Genomic DNA, 17,034 nt, shown 5'->3' on the forward strand with positions numbered 1-17,034 from the left:
TGTAAAAGCTACTATATTTGCCTCTTCTGTGGCATTGGTAGGCCAGTCGTCTGTGGCCCAGCTAAGTTGAGACGCGTCACTTAGACGTTGTAGAAACCTATGACCGAGAATTCGAACTGCGGTCGTATTATTATGTGAGGTAGCAAAAAATATACCCCTCTGTGCGGGTTACAGCAAAGTTTTACACGTCTAAGACCCGTATCACATATGACATTTTTCTGATCAAATTGACATGCAGTGATCTGACTGAAACACTGACCAGAGCGTCGTTGGATCAAACAAAAACTGAATATATTCCACATTCATGATAAATCTTGACCATATTACGAGTATATGTTTGTGTGACACCGCGTTCCCTGTACGGCGTGGTCTGTATATACTCGGATCTGGAGCAGGCAATCTAGTGACTGACATCATGAGATACCAGGAGATAGAGGCTAGTGAAATATGCATCCAATTTTGAAATGTCCCCCACATGTCTACCAGAAGACGTTCTGAACGCTTTACTGAGGTCTTGCATGTTGAAACCTTGATCGAGCAGCTTCTGAGCAAGAGCTGCATGTTGGAAGATTGCTCGACATGAAAGGAGACTTGACTATTGGAAAGCAGTAACCAATCATTTTGTGGTACATCCTTGTGGAGAGTTTTGCTGTCACTGAATCTGTATGTATAGATCAAAATAAAAAACCGTTGAGATGGTCACAAATTCACCCTGCTGCTTCAAAAGAAACCAAACACACTGCAACCAGATAAAAATAATATGTTTCAGAGCCAGTCAATCTTTTGTAACCGTATAAAGACGATTTTTATGGTCAAAAGGTGTATTACAATAGTGTCTATGTGTCTATTTTTATTGAGGAATTGATATCCATGACATTTTAAAGTCAGAAACACGTGGTGCCTCTTTTGTGAACTCGTATTGCGTGGGCAGAATGGCGTCCGCATCGACTGCAGTGGTCTGACAAAAACATAATCTTGCTCCTCTGTGTATGTCTTTATGTGGCTCTTTGATCGATGCATTTTGTCTTAGCAGTCCATAGAGTTATTGTAGTGCTAGCTTTCTTATTAATAAGCTTCTACCATTTATCGATTCTTATCATCCTATTTATTTACGTTTTAATGAAATATGCATGATACTTCCTTTTGTTAAAACATGCCTTTGATTTTGAAACTATAACAACGCGTATTTGTATGTGCTCAAGAACTGTGTGGAAGCAGAAACCATATATGGTCTCTGGTGGAAGTTAAAATGACCGAAAATGAGTTTTTATAATGTCCGCGTTCATCCTAATATCCTGGAATAGTTTATATTTTTATCCTTACGAAGAGTATATACAATTTAGAAATACTCTAGACAGTTTTGAATCTATACGATATGTGATATAAATATTGCATGTTCACAATAATAGGACCATTACAGAGGATCATGATCGAAATATAGAATCCTCAGCATGATCTTTTACGTTTGGGTTTGAGGCATGTATTTATACAGATTCCATTTCCGACTCAGCTGTTCATATCCTACTGCTAATACTTAATAGGCTGATAGCAATCTTTGTAATAAATGATGCATCCGTTGCATTTAGCCGATGCGCACCTGCGCATCCAGGAAGAACGTTGCATCTGGGATCCCTCAAAACAGTGCTGGGAGAAGGTTACGAAGGCAACAATGTTTTGGAATTACAGTGGACAGGCTGTGCTCAAATGGTGTTCCAATCCCCGTCCGTGTTAAAACGTAACACTGTCACACTTGTCTTGGGGCGATGGTGCAGCTGGGTGGGTTAAAGCGTTCACTCGTCACGCCGAAGTCCCAGTTCGATTCCCAGCCAGACTTCCGTGTGTGAGGCTCATTTCAAGTGTCCCCGCCGTTGCATTGCTGGGATATTGCTAAAGATTGCGTTTAACCATACTCACTGACTACTCATCTCGGCATTACGATGGTAAAATAAGGTTCTGGGCATGGGTTCGGGTTCGGTTCAGTACAGTGTAGACACGTCTAACTGTCGCATATCATATCAAAATGTGTTATAAAATACTCAATAGGTCGGACTATTTTCCTTCTGCATACCTGTGGCTGTATGTAAGTGCGACCTGCATAGAGTCGGGTTAGAAATGATCTTCATTCAGTCATGCTGGTCCAAAGAGGCGACCAAAGGGATCAGGCTCGCCCACTTGATTGACACATCGTATTCCAGTTGCGTAGTTGTTCATGCTGTTGATCACGGAATTGTCTGGTCCAGTCTCGAATTATGTATAGACCGTCCCGAGCTGGAATATTGCTGAGTGTGATGTAAACTTAAACTCACTCACTATAGAAAATGCGACTTTATAAAGCGTTTCACCTCGGCTCGATCAGCTATTGCGAAATATACGTCAAAAGCTATGCAACAACGGACTTCTGGGTGGGCAAACAGTTGACGTACAGACTGATCAAGAAAGCTCCACTTGATGATTTTGTTGACACTTATTTCCATTGACTGATTATTTACAGACTGTCGCCATATAGCTGGAATATTGCTGAGTGCGGCGCAAAACTAAATTCACTCACTCATTTTACTTAAAGATCGTCGATGCACACGATCATCTTTGTATCAAATGCCATGACGTTGTTTAGCCACTCAGCTAGAAGCGTTCGTCTCAAATTTCGAAGGATAATCTATCACCTATCTCAACGTTAAGGGGATCCAAACTAAAACATAATCGTCGTTCGGGTTTATTAGATCACTGTCAGCGACAAATGCAATTAGGTTCTGTGTTTAATATACTTCTCACATTTTCCCCTCTAAATGGTAACACCTGTGATGTGCCCTCCGACACTAAACGCTTGTGTCATGGTGACAGCGTCACTGATGAGAGGCATATACCACTCCGAGCACAATCGTACGGTCACCATAATGTCATGACGACCACATTGTGACAGTGTAAGGGAGATTGTTTACCTAGCAGAACGAAGTGATGGGCAAGAAGTGATAATTGACCAATATGTAAGACGTTTAACAACAGTGTCTCTGCGTTTTCTTATCAGGCATTTCGTGAAGACAGCAGTGTCCATGGGGACGATCTTAATTAAAAGTAATTACCTCATACTGCCAACGTCCCTTGAGAGAATAGGACAATCTCATTGAAATAAGATTTTAGTTTCCGCTACAACTTATTAAAAATCTAAGGGTAGTTCATTACAAGTCAGGTCTGAACGACGTTTTGCGACCCTCGACCGAACACTGAAATGGCCAGGAAGACGTTTGCCAATCAGAAACGTTTCTCGAGCATCACGGACTTGAAAATATTGATCCAAAAATTGAACTCTGCACAAGAGAAAATCTTCAAATGGTCCACATTTGTTGTTTAACGCCGAACACAATGCAGACAATCCAGTGATCAACATGACGAACATCGTTCTATGCAGTCGGGATACGTTGACACGTGTCAACCAAATCAGCGAGTCGGACCCCGAGTCATGTTGGTCACAAGCATGGGTTGCGTAAGACAATTGTATTTTTCTTTCGCACAGAACGATAGACGACAGTGAGTGGCATGAACAAATGACTACCTCGTAGAGCCAAATAACTTTTTCGATGTTCCTTGACGAGAACACAATGTCATATCATTCTAAATACAACTTCGAGGTTGCAAAAATTGAAACCACCGTCTGACTGTCACCTTCCGATCTCATTTGTCGGATTAATGCTCGCGATGGGATGTTCTCAGTTATTTGTGTAGGGGTAGCGAGAACGGACGTCTCATGCAATTAAGTTTCAGGCTAGAATAAGTCTTCAGTAACGTATGCATGCTAAAAGAAGCGACCAAATGGATCGGATAGTCAGATCTGGCGATCTGGATAACGTGACTTGTCATTGTATCCCGGCGGGGCATGTCAGACTCAGATAATTATATATAGGAGGTCTATTTCTGAGGGGGACGGTGAATACTAAACAAATGTACAGCAGCAGTGACTGTTGCCATTCTCAACTCTTATTGTGTTTTGTATGCTATAAACTAATGGTACGTTTAGTGTAGCATACTAGTATCTTCGGCACCAAGTCCTCGTGGGAATTGACTGGATTGTTTGTTGTTTTACGCCGCACTCAGCAATATTCCAGCTAGATGGCGGTGGTCAGTAAATAATCGAGTCTGGACCAGACAATCAAGTGATCAACAACATGAGCATCGATCTACGCAATTGGAATACGGTGACATGTGTCAACCAAGTCAGCAAGCCTGACCACCCGATCCCGTTAGTTCCCTCTTACAACAGAAACCCTTGCTGAAGACCAGTTCTAACCAAGATCGTTTTGACCAGAAGGAATTTCTCGTAATGACCCTTTCACATAATTCACATAATATTCCTTTCATAACCATCGGTCTTGAATGATTATCTTGGTACGACGACACTTATTCTGTGCATGCAAAATTATGCATCTCGTTTCATGAATTTTTTCTTATAGTTCCATATATTTGCTCATTTGTCAGTTGTTGTTACATCGTCTGATGTATTCCATCCCTTGCACAGTGTAGAAAATACGCAGTACTCATATTTCATAACGAATACATTGGGGAGTTCCAGTATTGGAATAATGTGAGGAATAAACAATATGTTTGACAGTTAGGAAGATTAGTATGTCACCACATCGCAGTTTCGATTGATTAATCTTTTAACGTTACATGTTTCAGCCTTGATAGATGGAGTCCATTTCCTATTAATCACTCAGATTAAAAAGACGGATGTAAATGATCAGGTTTTCAAAGCCGTAAATTAGATAAATTTAATTAAAGTGAAAATCGGGCAAACGATGATGAATGACCATTCATCTGACCAAGACAATAATGTCGGTCCTTTGATGTAAATGTACTGCACATTTTGCCACTTATGAAAACACTGAGTGAGTGAGTGAGTGAATGAGTGAGTGAGTGTATGAATGAGTGAGTGAGTGAATATGGTTTTTACAATATTCCAGCAATATCACGACGGATGACTCATAAAATAGACTTTAGACACTGTACCCCTGTAGGGCATCGAACCCGGTCTTCAGCGTGACTCTTTAACCATAATACTATTATACCGTCCCTTATGACAAAATAATAATTGCAGAGTCCAGTGTACAATTGCGATCTCATGTGCATGTGTTTATGAATGGCCATAAACTGATGATGATAACGGGTGTATGTGAACATATCTTATAACACATACGATAATAGTATCGGCTGTGGCATCGTCGTTGTATTTGCATTTAATGTAGCACTAGCGAGTGATTCGACACTCCACATATCCCTGATGAGTGAGTTAGAGAATATTTTACGTCACAACCATATCGTGACGAAAACTATTTATACAATACAGATGGATACATTTCTGAGAGTAAAACCTGTTCACTATGGGAAGTAAAGTTGCCATAATATTACAGAGAATATAAAACTAAGATGTAAAACTCAAACATTTTAATTAGAAAAAGACAATACAGTATAAAACACGGACTATGGATGGCCAAGAACTGAAGATAGATCACCATACTAGCTAGGGACAATGAACAATACCTTTGCTACCTACAATGGTCCTAGCTGGATTTACATCAACCCTTCAGCCGCAGGCGATTATATTGACTGCCGTAATAAAAAAAATCATCTAAAATCTACTCTTAAAATTCGTGTAAGTCTTAACCTTTACTTTGAAAGTTTCGGGACTATCCTCTCAGGAAGACAATAATTATCAATCCTCCAGATATCCCTAGATTCACATACCAGGGAGATCAGTTAAACCGAAAATAATTAAATATTGTTACCAAAAGGGATCCAGGTTTAGAATCAAAGCCTTAAGGTAAAAAAATGGCATTTCCTTATAACGCTGTCAGATGAAATGCCCTATCTCCTGACATAAACCGACCGGAGTAGAGAGTATGGTATTACTTTGTTCTGTCTTAAACAATAGCTTCGTACACAAGACTGACGTCCTTTCAGGGACATGTGGTGCAAAAAGTGTTAAAATTACACTGCTATTGTACTGCTTGTTTGATCATTGCACGCGTACCTTTTTAAATCTGTTTGATGCAGTACACACTTCCTGAACGCATTTATCTAGTCGATAACCTTCAGTTTTTATTTCTTTGATGTCAGTCATTTGCCTTTAACTGGTGAAGAAGTCAATCAGGCCGACAGACGCGAAACGTGGAAGACTGTCCCTTTAAATAGAACATCGATCACACTATTCTGTACACGGCGACGAACCGACAAGTCAGAGCGCGTAATGAACGCGTGCTAATTTGATATTGGTGTTTTAACTCGCAGACATAACCCTTACATTATCACTGATTTCTTTGAAATTAAGATCATGTTTCTTCATGTTCATTTTATGCAACGCAATTAGTAATTTGGAATAGCCGTACATGTGTTACCCATACAAATATAAGACGTCAGTCCAAGAGATTAAATATCCACGGTTACGGTTAAAAATTGCCGTGACAAGAAATCTCCTCAGAACCAGCAAAATATAACACTGACACGTCTAAAATTTTCAATTACTTTATATGTACAATGGAAGTGAATCAGATCTAAAGTAATGGGTCACAAATATAATATCAACTGCCCAAAGCCTTGGTTTGAGAGTGAGAAACAATTATACTGAAGGCAACACAGCGAGCGGTCAGGCAACGGTTATGTAGGTCAAGTTTTGGCGGAGGCAGACAGATTTATGAACTTCAGTTAACCTCTGTGTGTGTCCATTGTCGACACAGTAACCAATCTTTACATACACTGTCACCGATTCTTGAACGTTCGAACACACGCGACCATCGCCATTAACGCAGTAGTCTCTAGTAGTCTCCTGGAAGTACGCACAACTTATCAACACACTGACTGAAGAGGAGGTAATTCTCAAGCGCTATCTTAAAGCCTGCTGCCCAAGCGATGATACGAAATGTGACCCATAACAATTATCACTCAAAACTGTAAACATTGCGACCCAAATAATACGTATCACACGAAAAATACACTTTTGTAACAACAGTCGTTAGGAACATATCCACAGGCACAAATTTCTTGTGAAAATTTAATGAATGGACTACTGGAAAATCATTGATGAAAGGGGAGACATGGGGAGACATGTCTACCAACAGGACCAACTGGTTATTTTGCCCAAAGTATTTAGTCTGATCCGCTAAGGTGCAATGTGCAACAAGGGCCTGATAACAACCAGACAATCAAGTGATGGATGGGCCGTATTTTCCATCGTTGTTGACTCATCATATGTAAATGCTACTGAACGGATGATTAATCTAGATGATTTCAGAAAACATTGAACTGGTTCTCACAGGGCAAGAGAAGAAAGACACGTTTTTTTAAAAAAAATCATCATGATCAGTTCCCGTTGATGTAAAGGGAACACTAGCTGTAAATTTTTATGAATGCATATTTGCATGCGTGTATGTACATGTGAAACATGTCCTCGTAATACTCAACATGTAACATGTCAAGTCACATTTGTACCACTTGGAAGGCTTGAGTGAGTGAGTGACTATGGTTTGGCGCCGTTTTTGCAATATTACAGCAATACCATGGCGGGGGGACATTAGAAATGGGCTTCACATATTGTATCAGTATGGGGATCCGACCACGAGTCTCCGGTGCAAAGAGCGAACGCTTTTACCACTAGTCTCCCCCACCGCCTGTGGAACGTTTGAAATAGCACAAAGTTGGATAAGTCTATCTATCAATACGGTTTTGTAATGAGGCAGTCATGCGCTGCATTTCCTTCTCAAAATACATTGTTAGACGAAACATACCACTCTGTTATATGCGTGCATTTTGGCACTCATGCATCTAACATCTTGCGTCTATGGCAGAACAGTTATTTTTTCGCTTCTGAGAAACAGAAGAGGTCCGGTGTCAATGAATTATTGACTTTTTAACCATTACGGCGTTTTTTCCGTCCTTATTTGATGTGACAGAAGTCGCTTGGTTGCGAAGTCACATGTATTGTTTTGTGTTGGGATATTTACATGCATGTATCAACTTGCATGTGTTAATGGAATGGGGAACTATATCCTCCCCTGGGCTATACATTAAATATGAGACCGCTAGCTAGGAATACGCGTTCCTTTAGTTTGGTAGTTCTCAGATTTGCCAATGGACAAAATAACGCGTGGGCGAATGAAAAAATGGACGGTACAATACTCCTTCTTTGTGACATTGAAAAGTAAATTATTGAAACGTATCTGAGAATGACAGACGTGTGCAATTTCAAGCTGAGGGTAAAACATGTTACGCGAATGAACGCCGTGTTTTAGCTGTATCCCGGAGGTCACAAGAAATGGGCTTCAACCATTGTACAAATGGAGGTATGCAATGTGAGTCTTCGGCGTTACATGTTTAAGAGGCGATCCTCTTTCGGTACTTGTTCTCTACCCTTATGAAAAATTACAACATATAACCGCGAGCATAGCATATTCTTTATGTTGATATTGTATTCATTTGGCGTTATTATTTGATATCTGGGAAAGTTCTCTCGTTTCAAAGGTAAATATTTCACACTTACAATACATTCTTGGATATTTGTGAAAATAGTTTTGAAGATCGGTTTGACAGTACAGTTGTTGAAGATGGCAGCTGGACATTTCGCGCAAAGCGTTCATCCTAACCTGCTTTTTATCTGCCCCACGCTCAGTGGTTTCACTTTCACTGCAACCGACGCCATGCTGCGTTACCACATCGCACTAGCAACATTACAGGATTTCCGATTGAAATGAACCAACGTTTTTAAATTCTCCGAAACAGCCGCACTTTTGTCACTTAATGGCAAGAAATCCTATCAGTGCAATGGATGTTTTCCAGTATAGGGAAAGGTTGAGTGGGTGCCATGTCGATGCTAGTAGTTTTGTTTGACAGTTTTGCGGTGATCCATCTTGAGTCGGTTCTTAGGCAGTATATAGGTTCTTTCCTGACTCTGACTGATCCAATCAAGACCAGATCCTTCCTGGATTGTGTGGAATGTGGGTGTGACCCTGTTCGGCGTTTTAGTTATAATCCTCCTGCTTGTCACGATGTGTTGGAAATAGCCATGCCCACGTTCTCCTCAGACTGACCATTCAACATGCCATACGATAATTCTCAGACTCGGTAACAGGTTAAAGTATCCTCCCATCCATTAGTGATCAGTTGTTACTTGTAGAGCTGTTTATCTCACGTCAGAAATAAGAACTGCAAGGGTTAAAACTGCGTACCCTTCTACATTTTAACTTAGAACAAACCATGACATGTTTATAAAATCCACATACCAAAGGTTTCCATAATCACTTACCTCAAAATACGTCTATGCAGTATTTTAGTTGAAGGAAGGAGAACAAAGCAAAACGACAACAACCGACATACACAAGACAGAAACTGACTGACGCCCGCTGGCTTTCCTTTTCTAAGACAGTTATCTACAGGGTATCATTAGGCGCCAGTATGATTGAGGGTTTGAGTGTAATTGTAAACGCTACATACTTGCCAGATTTCGTAATGGGTCAGTCCGGAAGCCCAAGAAGTTCCACACAGGGAGACTGATATTAAACAATAACAGGAGGAAATGATGCATTTACAGAAGTTGGTCTCAGTAGATGTTTATGTCTCTGTAAGTAGGCAGATACCTGGATCGACCCCACTTGTGACCGGTGTAAACACCGTGAAACTAACATTACTTTCAGTGCACGTAAAAGAAACCACTCATCCGGTGGTAGGTGACCAGATGGTGGACACGCGAACACGTGCAGACACCTAGTTGCGGGAAGTCTAATGTGCAGTATCATTGGACAAAATATTGTGACTGTGTGTCCCAGTTCACCCAGTTGTAAATGGGTACCTTGCGAGAATGAGGCTGTGTGATAACCCGTTGCGCCTAACAGGCAGTATGAATTGAATACTCTCCTGGGACTTGAGTAGGTTAAAAGAATGCTCGAGAGGAGACATCCGTTGATCAAAGGAACACGCCAGCTCCATGTATTAGTTGCGTGGATATGTGAGCTATATAAATATTCTATAAAAAATTAATCAAACCTTAAATCAAAAGGGTCATACTTCAGCACTGAAGCTCACGTGTGGTTAAAAAAGTGATGCGTTTCAAACCACAAGATCAACAGTATCCCGAGTTCTCAGGTTGATTTGTGTTGGAATAAATCAGAGTATGTCACTCGAGACGACACTCGTCTAGACTACCACGTGGTGTTAGTTACTCATTCGGACTAATTTTCCCTTGAGCACTGATCGACTCAAAGGCAATATTGACCTACCAGGAAATATACATCGCAATATTTCTTCTTTTCATATGAGACAAGGCAACATATCACTTATCAAATGTCGTCTGTCCATTCAAAACTGTACAGCAGCCGTGGGGAGTCTGGAATGGGGCACAGAAGATTGCCATGCTTGTCGCACCATGGGTTCGCTTGTCATGCCGAAGGCCCGCCGCAAGTCCCCACATGAAAACAATATGTGAAGCCCATTTCTGGTCTCCTCTGCCGTGATATTGCTGGAATATTGCTAAAGGCGGCATAAAATTCAACTCACTCACTCACTTAATTTACCAGAATATCAGGCACGCTGTGTGTAAGTGTCCCCTGATCGTTGCTCGCAATGTCAGTCACTAGTTTTTCAGGATGCGGTGTTTGGACGATTTACAAATATAACCTATCACAGGTTAAAACGTAACCCATCGTCACTCGATATTAGCTGAGATGCATAGCGTTCACTAACATAAACAGCGTTGAAAGCTATGTATCCCAGTTAAACTAATATCTGAGCGATGTCACATAACGTCATCCCTGACAACATATGCAATAGGCTTCATTTGGAGGCTCATGCTGTTGATTACTGGATTGTCTAGTCAAGACACTAACCAACAACTAGCCAAACAACCAACTTGTGCTCACCTGACGTCACATGACGTCTCCACAAACAGTAGCACTAGTCAAGGAAAATTAAACATGATACATAGTTGAAATACTCAGTGATAATTTGCTGAAAGCAATTTCACCTACAGATAACACGTTACATTATAACAAACAAAACAAGTGTTTTTTTAAACGGCAATGCATACGATTGTTTAGTTTCAGCGATAATGATCCAGTGATACAACACTAACTGTGTATGTTCTATTTCCAGTTGTATACGCTGCTAACGCACGGAGGCATCCCAGATATCTCTCAGGAGAGTGGACGGAAGATGAGACGCTCCAGAACTTCCTTGATTCCATAGACACACCTGGCTCTCCTGATGGGAAGGTCACCAGGGACGAATGGATCAACTACTATTCCGGCGTCAGTGCCACAATAGAAGATGACTGTTATTTCGACTTGCTCATGAGGGCGTGTTACAATCTACCTCCTAAAGGAAGCGGGAAATATTAACTTCTTGCACCAAACTTCGACTTCGATGTTCTATTAAATTAATTTTATGATTTTTAAAACAGTTGTTGACCCCTGTCAAATGGATTGAAGCCGAAACGGGAATGAACGAACCAGGCTTATCATTCATGTTTCATACTTTCAGCAAAAAGTATGTATAAGAGAAGAAGAATTTCAGGAATGTCAACTTCTGTGTTTTATTCCTCAAATACAGAAGTTGAGATCCTTAAAATTCTTGACTTTTTGTATATCATTTCTGAATGCCGTTTAAAGACTTAGTCATAAGAAGTTAATTAGTTTTCGCACAATCATCTTGCATCGTAATGTTATGCTTCCATATATAGGGTTTGATAACAAGTAGGTATGACTTACTGGTGACAGTAACGAATGGTATCGAAGTCACACCGGTGAGTTAGATTGAAACCGCTTGTTACAATGTGTCAGCTCTATTTAGGGGGCTACAACTAAGTGACTGTTACTACAGAGCAGTAGATATGGTGCTGGGAAACCGATGACATGTGAGACACTGTTTGATGCTAAATGAGAGCAGTCAATTCTGACAACAATGGTGACCGGGGCAGCAACATTGATTTCCGTGGGGTAGGGAATGTGTGCTTGCGTGTGTGCGTGCGTGCGTGTAGGTGGGTGTAAAATCAGCTTGTCTTGGCTCACTTCGCATTGCCAGTATGTGTTACATGTGTTGCAATTTGTACATGAAAACTATATTTGGGACACTTCCATGCAGTCTGCAAAGAAACGAGCATGTTAACGAAGCAAATGTGAAATGTCCGAGAAACAGGTGATTGATAACTTTGTAAGAGAACATTCCTAACCCCAACCCCGGAATTCAAATGAGTGCTCCTTCAGAGTCCCTGAACTCAGTATTCCCCCGAAGTCTGATGGGGGTCATTATATGTTAAAACCAAAGAACTCTATACATGGAAACATCCACTTTTGAAAATGTGGACTTAATGAAACTCTGGAATGGGACTAACGTAAAACAAATCAAAATAAAAAGACTTGCATCTTTGCATTGGCAAAAGTTATACAGCGAAATGTACAGAAAGTAAATATGCTGAAGCCATTTAAAATGAGGTATCGTCACATTCAAACGAATTACGTTTACTCAATTTAAAATCTATTCGATGATGAAATGAAATCAGAATTCCTTACTTCACTCTTGACTAACAGACTTTTGAATATTGACTTTGGAAGAATGGTGTATCTTTCATGCTCAAGATATCTACAAACCCAAAGTTGCCATATATCACACAGAAAAATGGTCATTTCGACAAATTCGATGGCAATAGCAAACACCTAGCACGCACAGAAAAAAACGTGTTTAAAAACAAACAAACAAACAAAAAGACTAATGTGATTCAAACTGTGACTGAAACGTTTTGATGCTGACAACTGTTCTTTGTTTTGGCAAAAATAGATTTCGTCGTATTTATGTATGCATTTGTGATATTTTGCCCTACAATAATTCCATATTAGTAGAAACCGTGTATTTTTGATTACCCTCCTTTATCAATGGAATACATCTCGTGAAAGGCGAAGGTATCGTATTTTGCAGAAACGTTGAAAATCTATTCACGGCAAGCATGAACTGAAGGACTTGCGTATTTGTTTACATCGACGTTTTAACCTGTTGTCATGGTTTCTCTCTTGGCTGGATTTCATAATGCTCGCAGGGTACTACTGACTTAATGCATACATTTCCCGCTATTTCTTACAAATCTGTATCTGCCAAAATTTCAGCATATTTTGTTTCAAAATATTTATAAAACAATTTCATCAATAAAACAATCATCAAAGAAATAATTCACTGAGCAAGGTTTAAAGCAGGGAGATGATCTCTAATACATGTATGTTGTCACATTTTGTTCATTGTATTTGCTTTTTAAATGTTGTTTTAGACCACATGGTGGCAAACACAGGCGATACGCCTTTTAACAAAATTATATGCTTCTAAAATAGGGTCAAACACACTGTTTTAAATGTATTATTCTTGAAATATAATGTGTAAATGAGTTTCTTTAGAGAACCATTGATCATAATTTACATTTATGTCGTGTGTTGTGAAAATGGCTATCCGCATTTTGATTATATAATATATGATCGGAAACGCGCATCGAATCGACAAATCAATAAAGGGAATTAAATGTTATTGGAACTAAAATCCAGACCTTTCCTTCACATTAATCGAGGCTGATGTATGTGTTGGACCTATTATCGAGAACTGATTAAAACTGTCATGGGTGTACATTAGTTGTACATCGACATTGATTTCAGCTGTGGTGTGACCAAGGCAATATTCAGTTTGAAAGGTATAGTGTTACGAACTTGCTGTTATTTTGAGTCCGAATCATCAACTATAAACTATAATGGATGTAAAGTAAGGTGACCCACGAAAGGCATGACAAGAGCGTTTATACAATTTACTGAAACGTTCACATATCTTCATGATAAAAGCCTATTATTTGTGCGCATACTCACCGATTGAACAACCTGTTTTGAAACTTAACATAAAATAGCAATAACCTTTATCGATGCCCCTGGTTACAAGAGTGTGTCGCAGGTCAACATCTTCATAATTATTGTTTTGTAATGTCATATATTTGTTTACATTCCATACGTCTAAATCTTATTCCGTCAATGTAACCCTCATTTCATTGTATCAGATGTTGATATTAGTTCATATTAGATGTTTTTATTTGTAAGAAATAAGGCATTTCCCTTCCTTATTTCCTATTGACAATGGTCACACGTATTTGCATTATACTCTTTTAAAAGATTTGATATTTCATTTACACTGTATACAATCTATACAAATGGACACCTACTGATGGTTATAAAGACATGTGAGTTCATCATTTTTATTAATGATGGAATTGAATGTCTGGCGTGTTTCCTTCCATAGACATGCTCCGAATTATATAAGCACTGTTAGTAAATGAAACATTTCTTCCAGGCATGTCATTGCTCAAGCATATCGAGTTAGATCACTAGTATAAATCACCAAACACTGTTTCACCAGCATCATGATTCTAAATGACACTAGGGATACTTACACAATAACCTAATATTGCCAAAGCATTGATATGATATATATCATTATTTCCATCAACAACTGTAAAGCCTGTGACATATTGACATTAATGTACCTTCAGTACACACCAAATCTTCTAGAGCGGAAAGTCGACTGTTCATAAACAAATCTTTCAGTTTGTTGTTGGATCAGTCTGGAGCTGATACTCAACTACGCCAATAAATGGTAATGACACTTTACATAAAGGCATGCTCTTTCATTTTAATTGTATGTCGAAAAATATGTTGTATGTTGTAAAAGGACTCAACATGGAAGTGACACTGAGCCCGTCAACGATATGTAGTAATGATGTAATGCGGGATATACAATGTGAACTATTTACGCCTTCAAGAAGTCAATAACACTAGATTGTGATAGAGCCGTCATAATTCAACTTATGCATCATATTTTTGCATATTATTGTTTCTATTTTCTTTACATTTACACTTGTCTTGTAGCACTTGCAAATATAATAAAGAGCATACATGAATTCTGACGTTGATGACTCGTAATATCACGATAGAATCAACGTCTACGTCTTAGCGGATTCCGGTCTTCACAAAGAACACGTGTCCATGAATGCACAAATCTCGTTGATGATCACTCGGTACAAGAAAAGTGGCTAAAAATATTGATTCCTATGTGCTGCCGCAGCTTGTACCTTCTAGCAACAATCAATATAAAACAGTCATTGGCTTCAGGTAATACAATAACGCTGGAAAGTTTGCTTCTTTAATGAATCCAGTATGTGGTAAAAAACTGCTGATTTAATTTTCTGAAAACCGAAGGTACATGCTTCAGGTCGCTACTTCTTTGCTACTTCTCTACCTTTAATGTGGTGCATCAAGTATCTGTTCTACACATCGACTTCCGCATTTAACGGAGCGTTTGATGGAAGATTATGATGCTGTCCTGGTGAAAGTGGCACCAGACACGTTTAGCACTTTGCAAACTATACACCCAACACCCTAACATTCCAACTGATTGCCTCTTATCTTGCATTGCCTGGGATTGGATAGTTTGTAGACAGTGACATGATCTTGTCGAGAAAGGAAGACAGTTAGCCGTCTGAAACCAAACTGCATAACTATTCATTGGATTTTTAGTTATATTGTCAGCAGACAGTCGGACTCAGCCAGGCTTTGGTGAGACGTGTGAGATTCATTTAATGAAGGTTGGAGGATTCCGAGTCCACTTGCTCGTGTTTGTCACCATAGTCCGGCCCGTTTGAAACCAGCTACATAAGCCGCTAATGTATTTTACATCTGACAGACTGGCATCTATTGGAACCATTACGTCAACTGATAATCTAACAACGTCAACGGATAAAGCTAATTACGTCAACACCGGGACGTAATCAGTCTCATCTATCCGCTCAAACAGATTCAATAACACGTGATTACATCCAGGAAGCAACGTCACTTCAATTTACAATGTCAGATATGGTCAGGTTGTCACATTATAAGTTGTCATAATTCTGCCTTGTATGCCCATTAACGTTTTAACAGTGCCTGCTACTCGCATGACGTGCGGTAACAGGATCAATTCATCTTTGAGAGCCAAACATATTAAATGTCACCATAATATGGCTGATGATGGCAGTTATGCTTCATATGATTCATATCAATGCTGAAATGAAATATGAAAACCTTTGCTCATTCTGTTACATAAAAAACAAATTAGTCATAAGTCAGAAGTCATATAACCAGTCATACTTCATATGTTTCATATCCTTTGCTGATTCTATTACATACATAGCATACAGGCCAGATTACCCATCTTTATTATTCCACAAAACATGCAGATTACATTGGTTGTAATGGGGTGCTGGGGTAGCCTGGTGTGTAAAGAGTTCGGTTGTCACGCCGAAGACCGGGATCGATTCCCCACATGGGTACAATGTGTGAAGCCCATGTCTGGTGACCCCGTCATGTTGTCGCTGGAGTATCGCTAAAAGCGGTGTAAAACGTAACTCACTAACTACCGGTTGTAAAGATCCACAAAAGGGTGGAAATGTAAACCGGATGACTGAAAATCAGTGATGACACCATGTGGAGCGTGTTGTTTATATACGAGTTTTTTAATTGCTGACGGTTTCCCGTTGCACCGATACAGAGCTATTTCCAGTTTTGGTTCTCCCTCTGGAGATATATAAGGAAATTGTATTGTATAAAGAAAATGAAAAAAATGTATTGACGGCCGTGATAATCATTCGAACTCCCAGGAATTCAGTCAAGGTTTATTTGCAAATATAATTCCAGGAAAAGGTTAAAGGAATTTGATTTTCTCGTTGTTCCAGATCAGTTACAAAGTTTGGGTGATTGAAAATTGGGCTATAATGTCGCGTTCAAAATGTCATCGCGCACGAACTGCACACATGCCTGTGTACATATGGGTATTTTTCTATTAGATTAGATTGTGCTGACCCGCTGAGATACAATGCCTTTTTAAACATGGACACATCACTAAGAGATCAAAGTCTTAAGCCGAAACATCCCCGAGGATCGTAAAACCGACGTTCTGATCTCCGATCTGAGACTATCCTCTGGTTTGGCAATACAGCTGACCTGTGAA

At 39.6% G+C, this 17,034-nt stretch overlaps 1 protein-coding gene across 2 annotated transcripts in view; it reads left to right on the forward strand.

Moving 5' to 3' along the window:
- Nucleotides 1–14,950, forward strand: part of LOC137284587 (calcyphosin-like protein) — an 81,134-nt gene extending 66,184 nt beyond the window's left edge. For both annotated transcript variants that reach the window (XM_067816459.1, XM_067816460.1), the window contains exon 2: nt 11,128–14,950. In XM_067816459.1, coding sequence (XP_067672560.1) covers nt 11,128–11,372 — 245 coding nt within the window. In that variant the 3' untranslated portion in view covers nt 11,373–14,950. The remainder of the gene's footprint in view (nt 1–11,127) is intronic.
- The last annotated feature ends 2,084 nt before the right edge of the window (nt 14,951–17,034 follow it).

The sequence above is a fragment of the Haliotis asinina genome, chromosome 5, assembly GCF_037392515.1.
Source record: "Haliotis asinina isolate JCU_RB_2024 chromosome 5, JCU_Hal_asi_v2, whole genome shotgun sequence".
NCBI lineage: Eukaryota > Metazoa > Mollusca > Gastropoda > Lepetellida > Haliotidae > Haliotis > Haliotis asinina.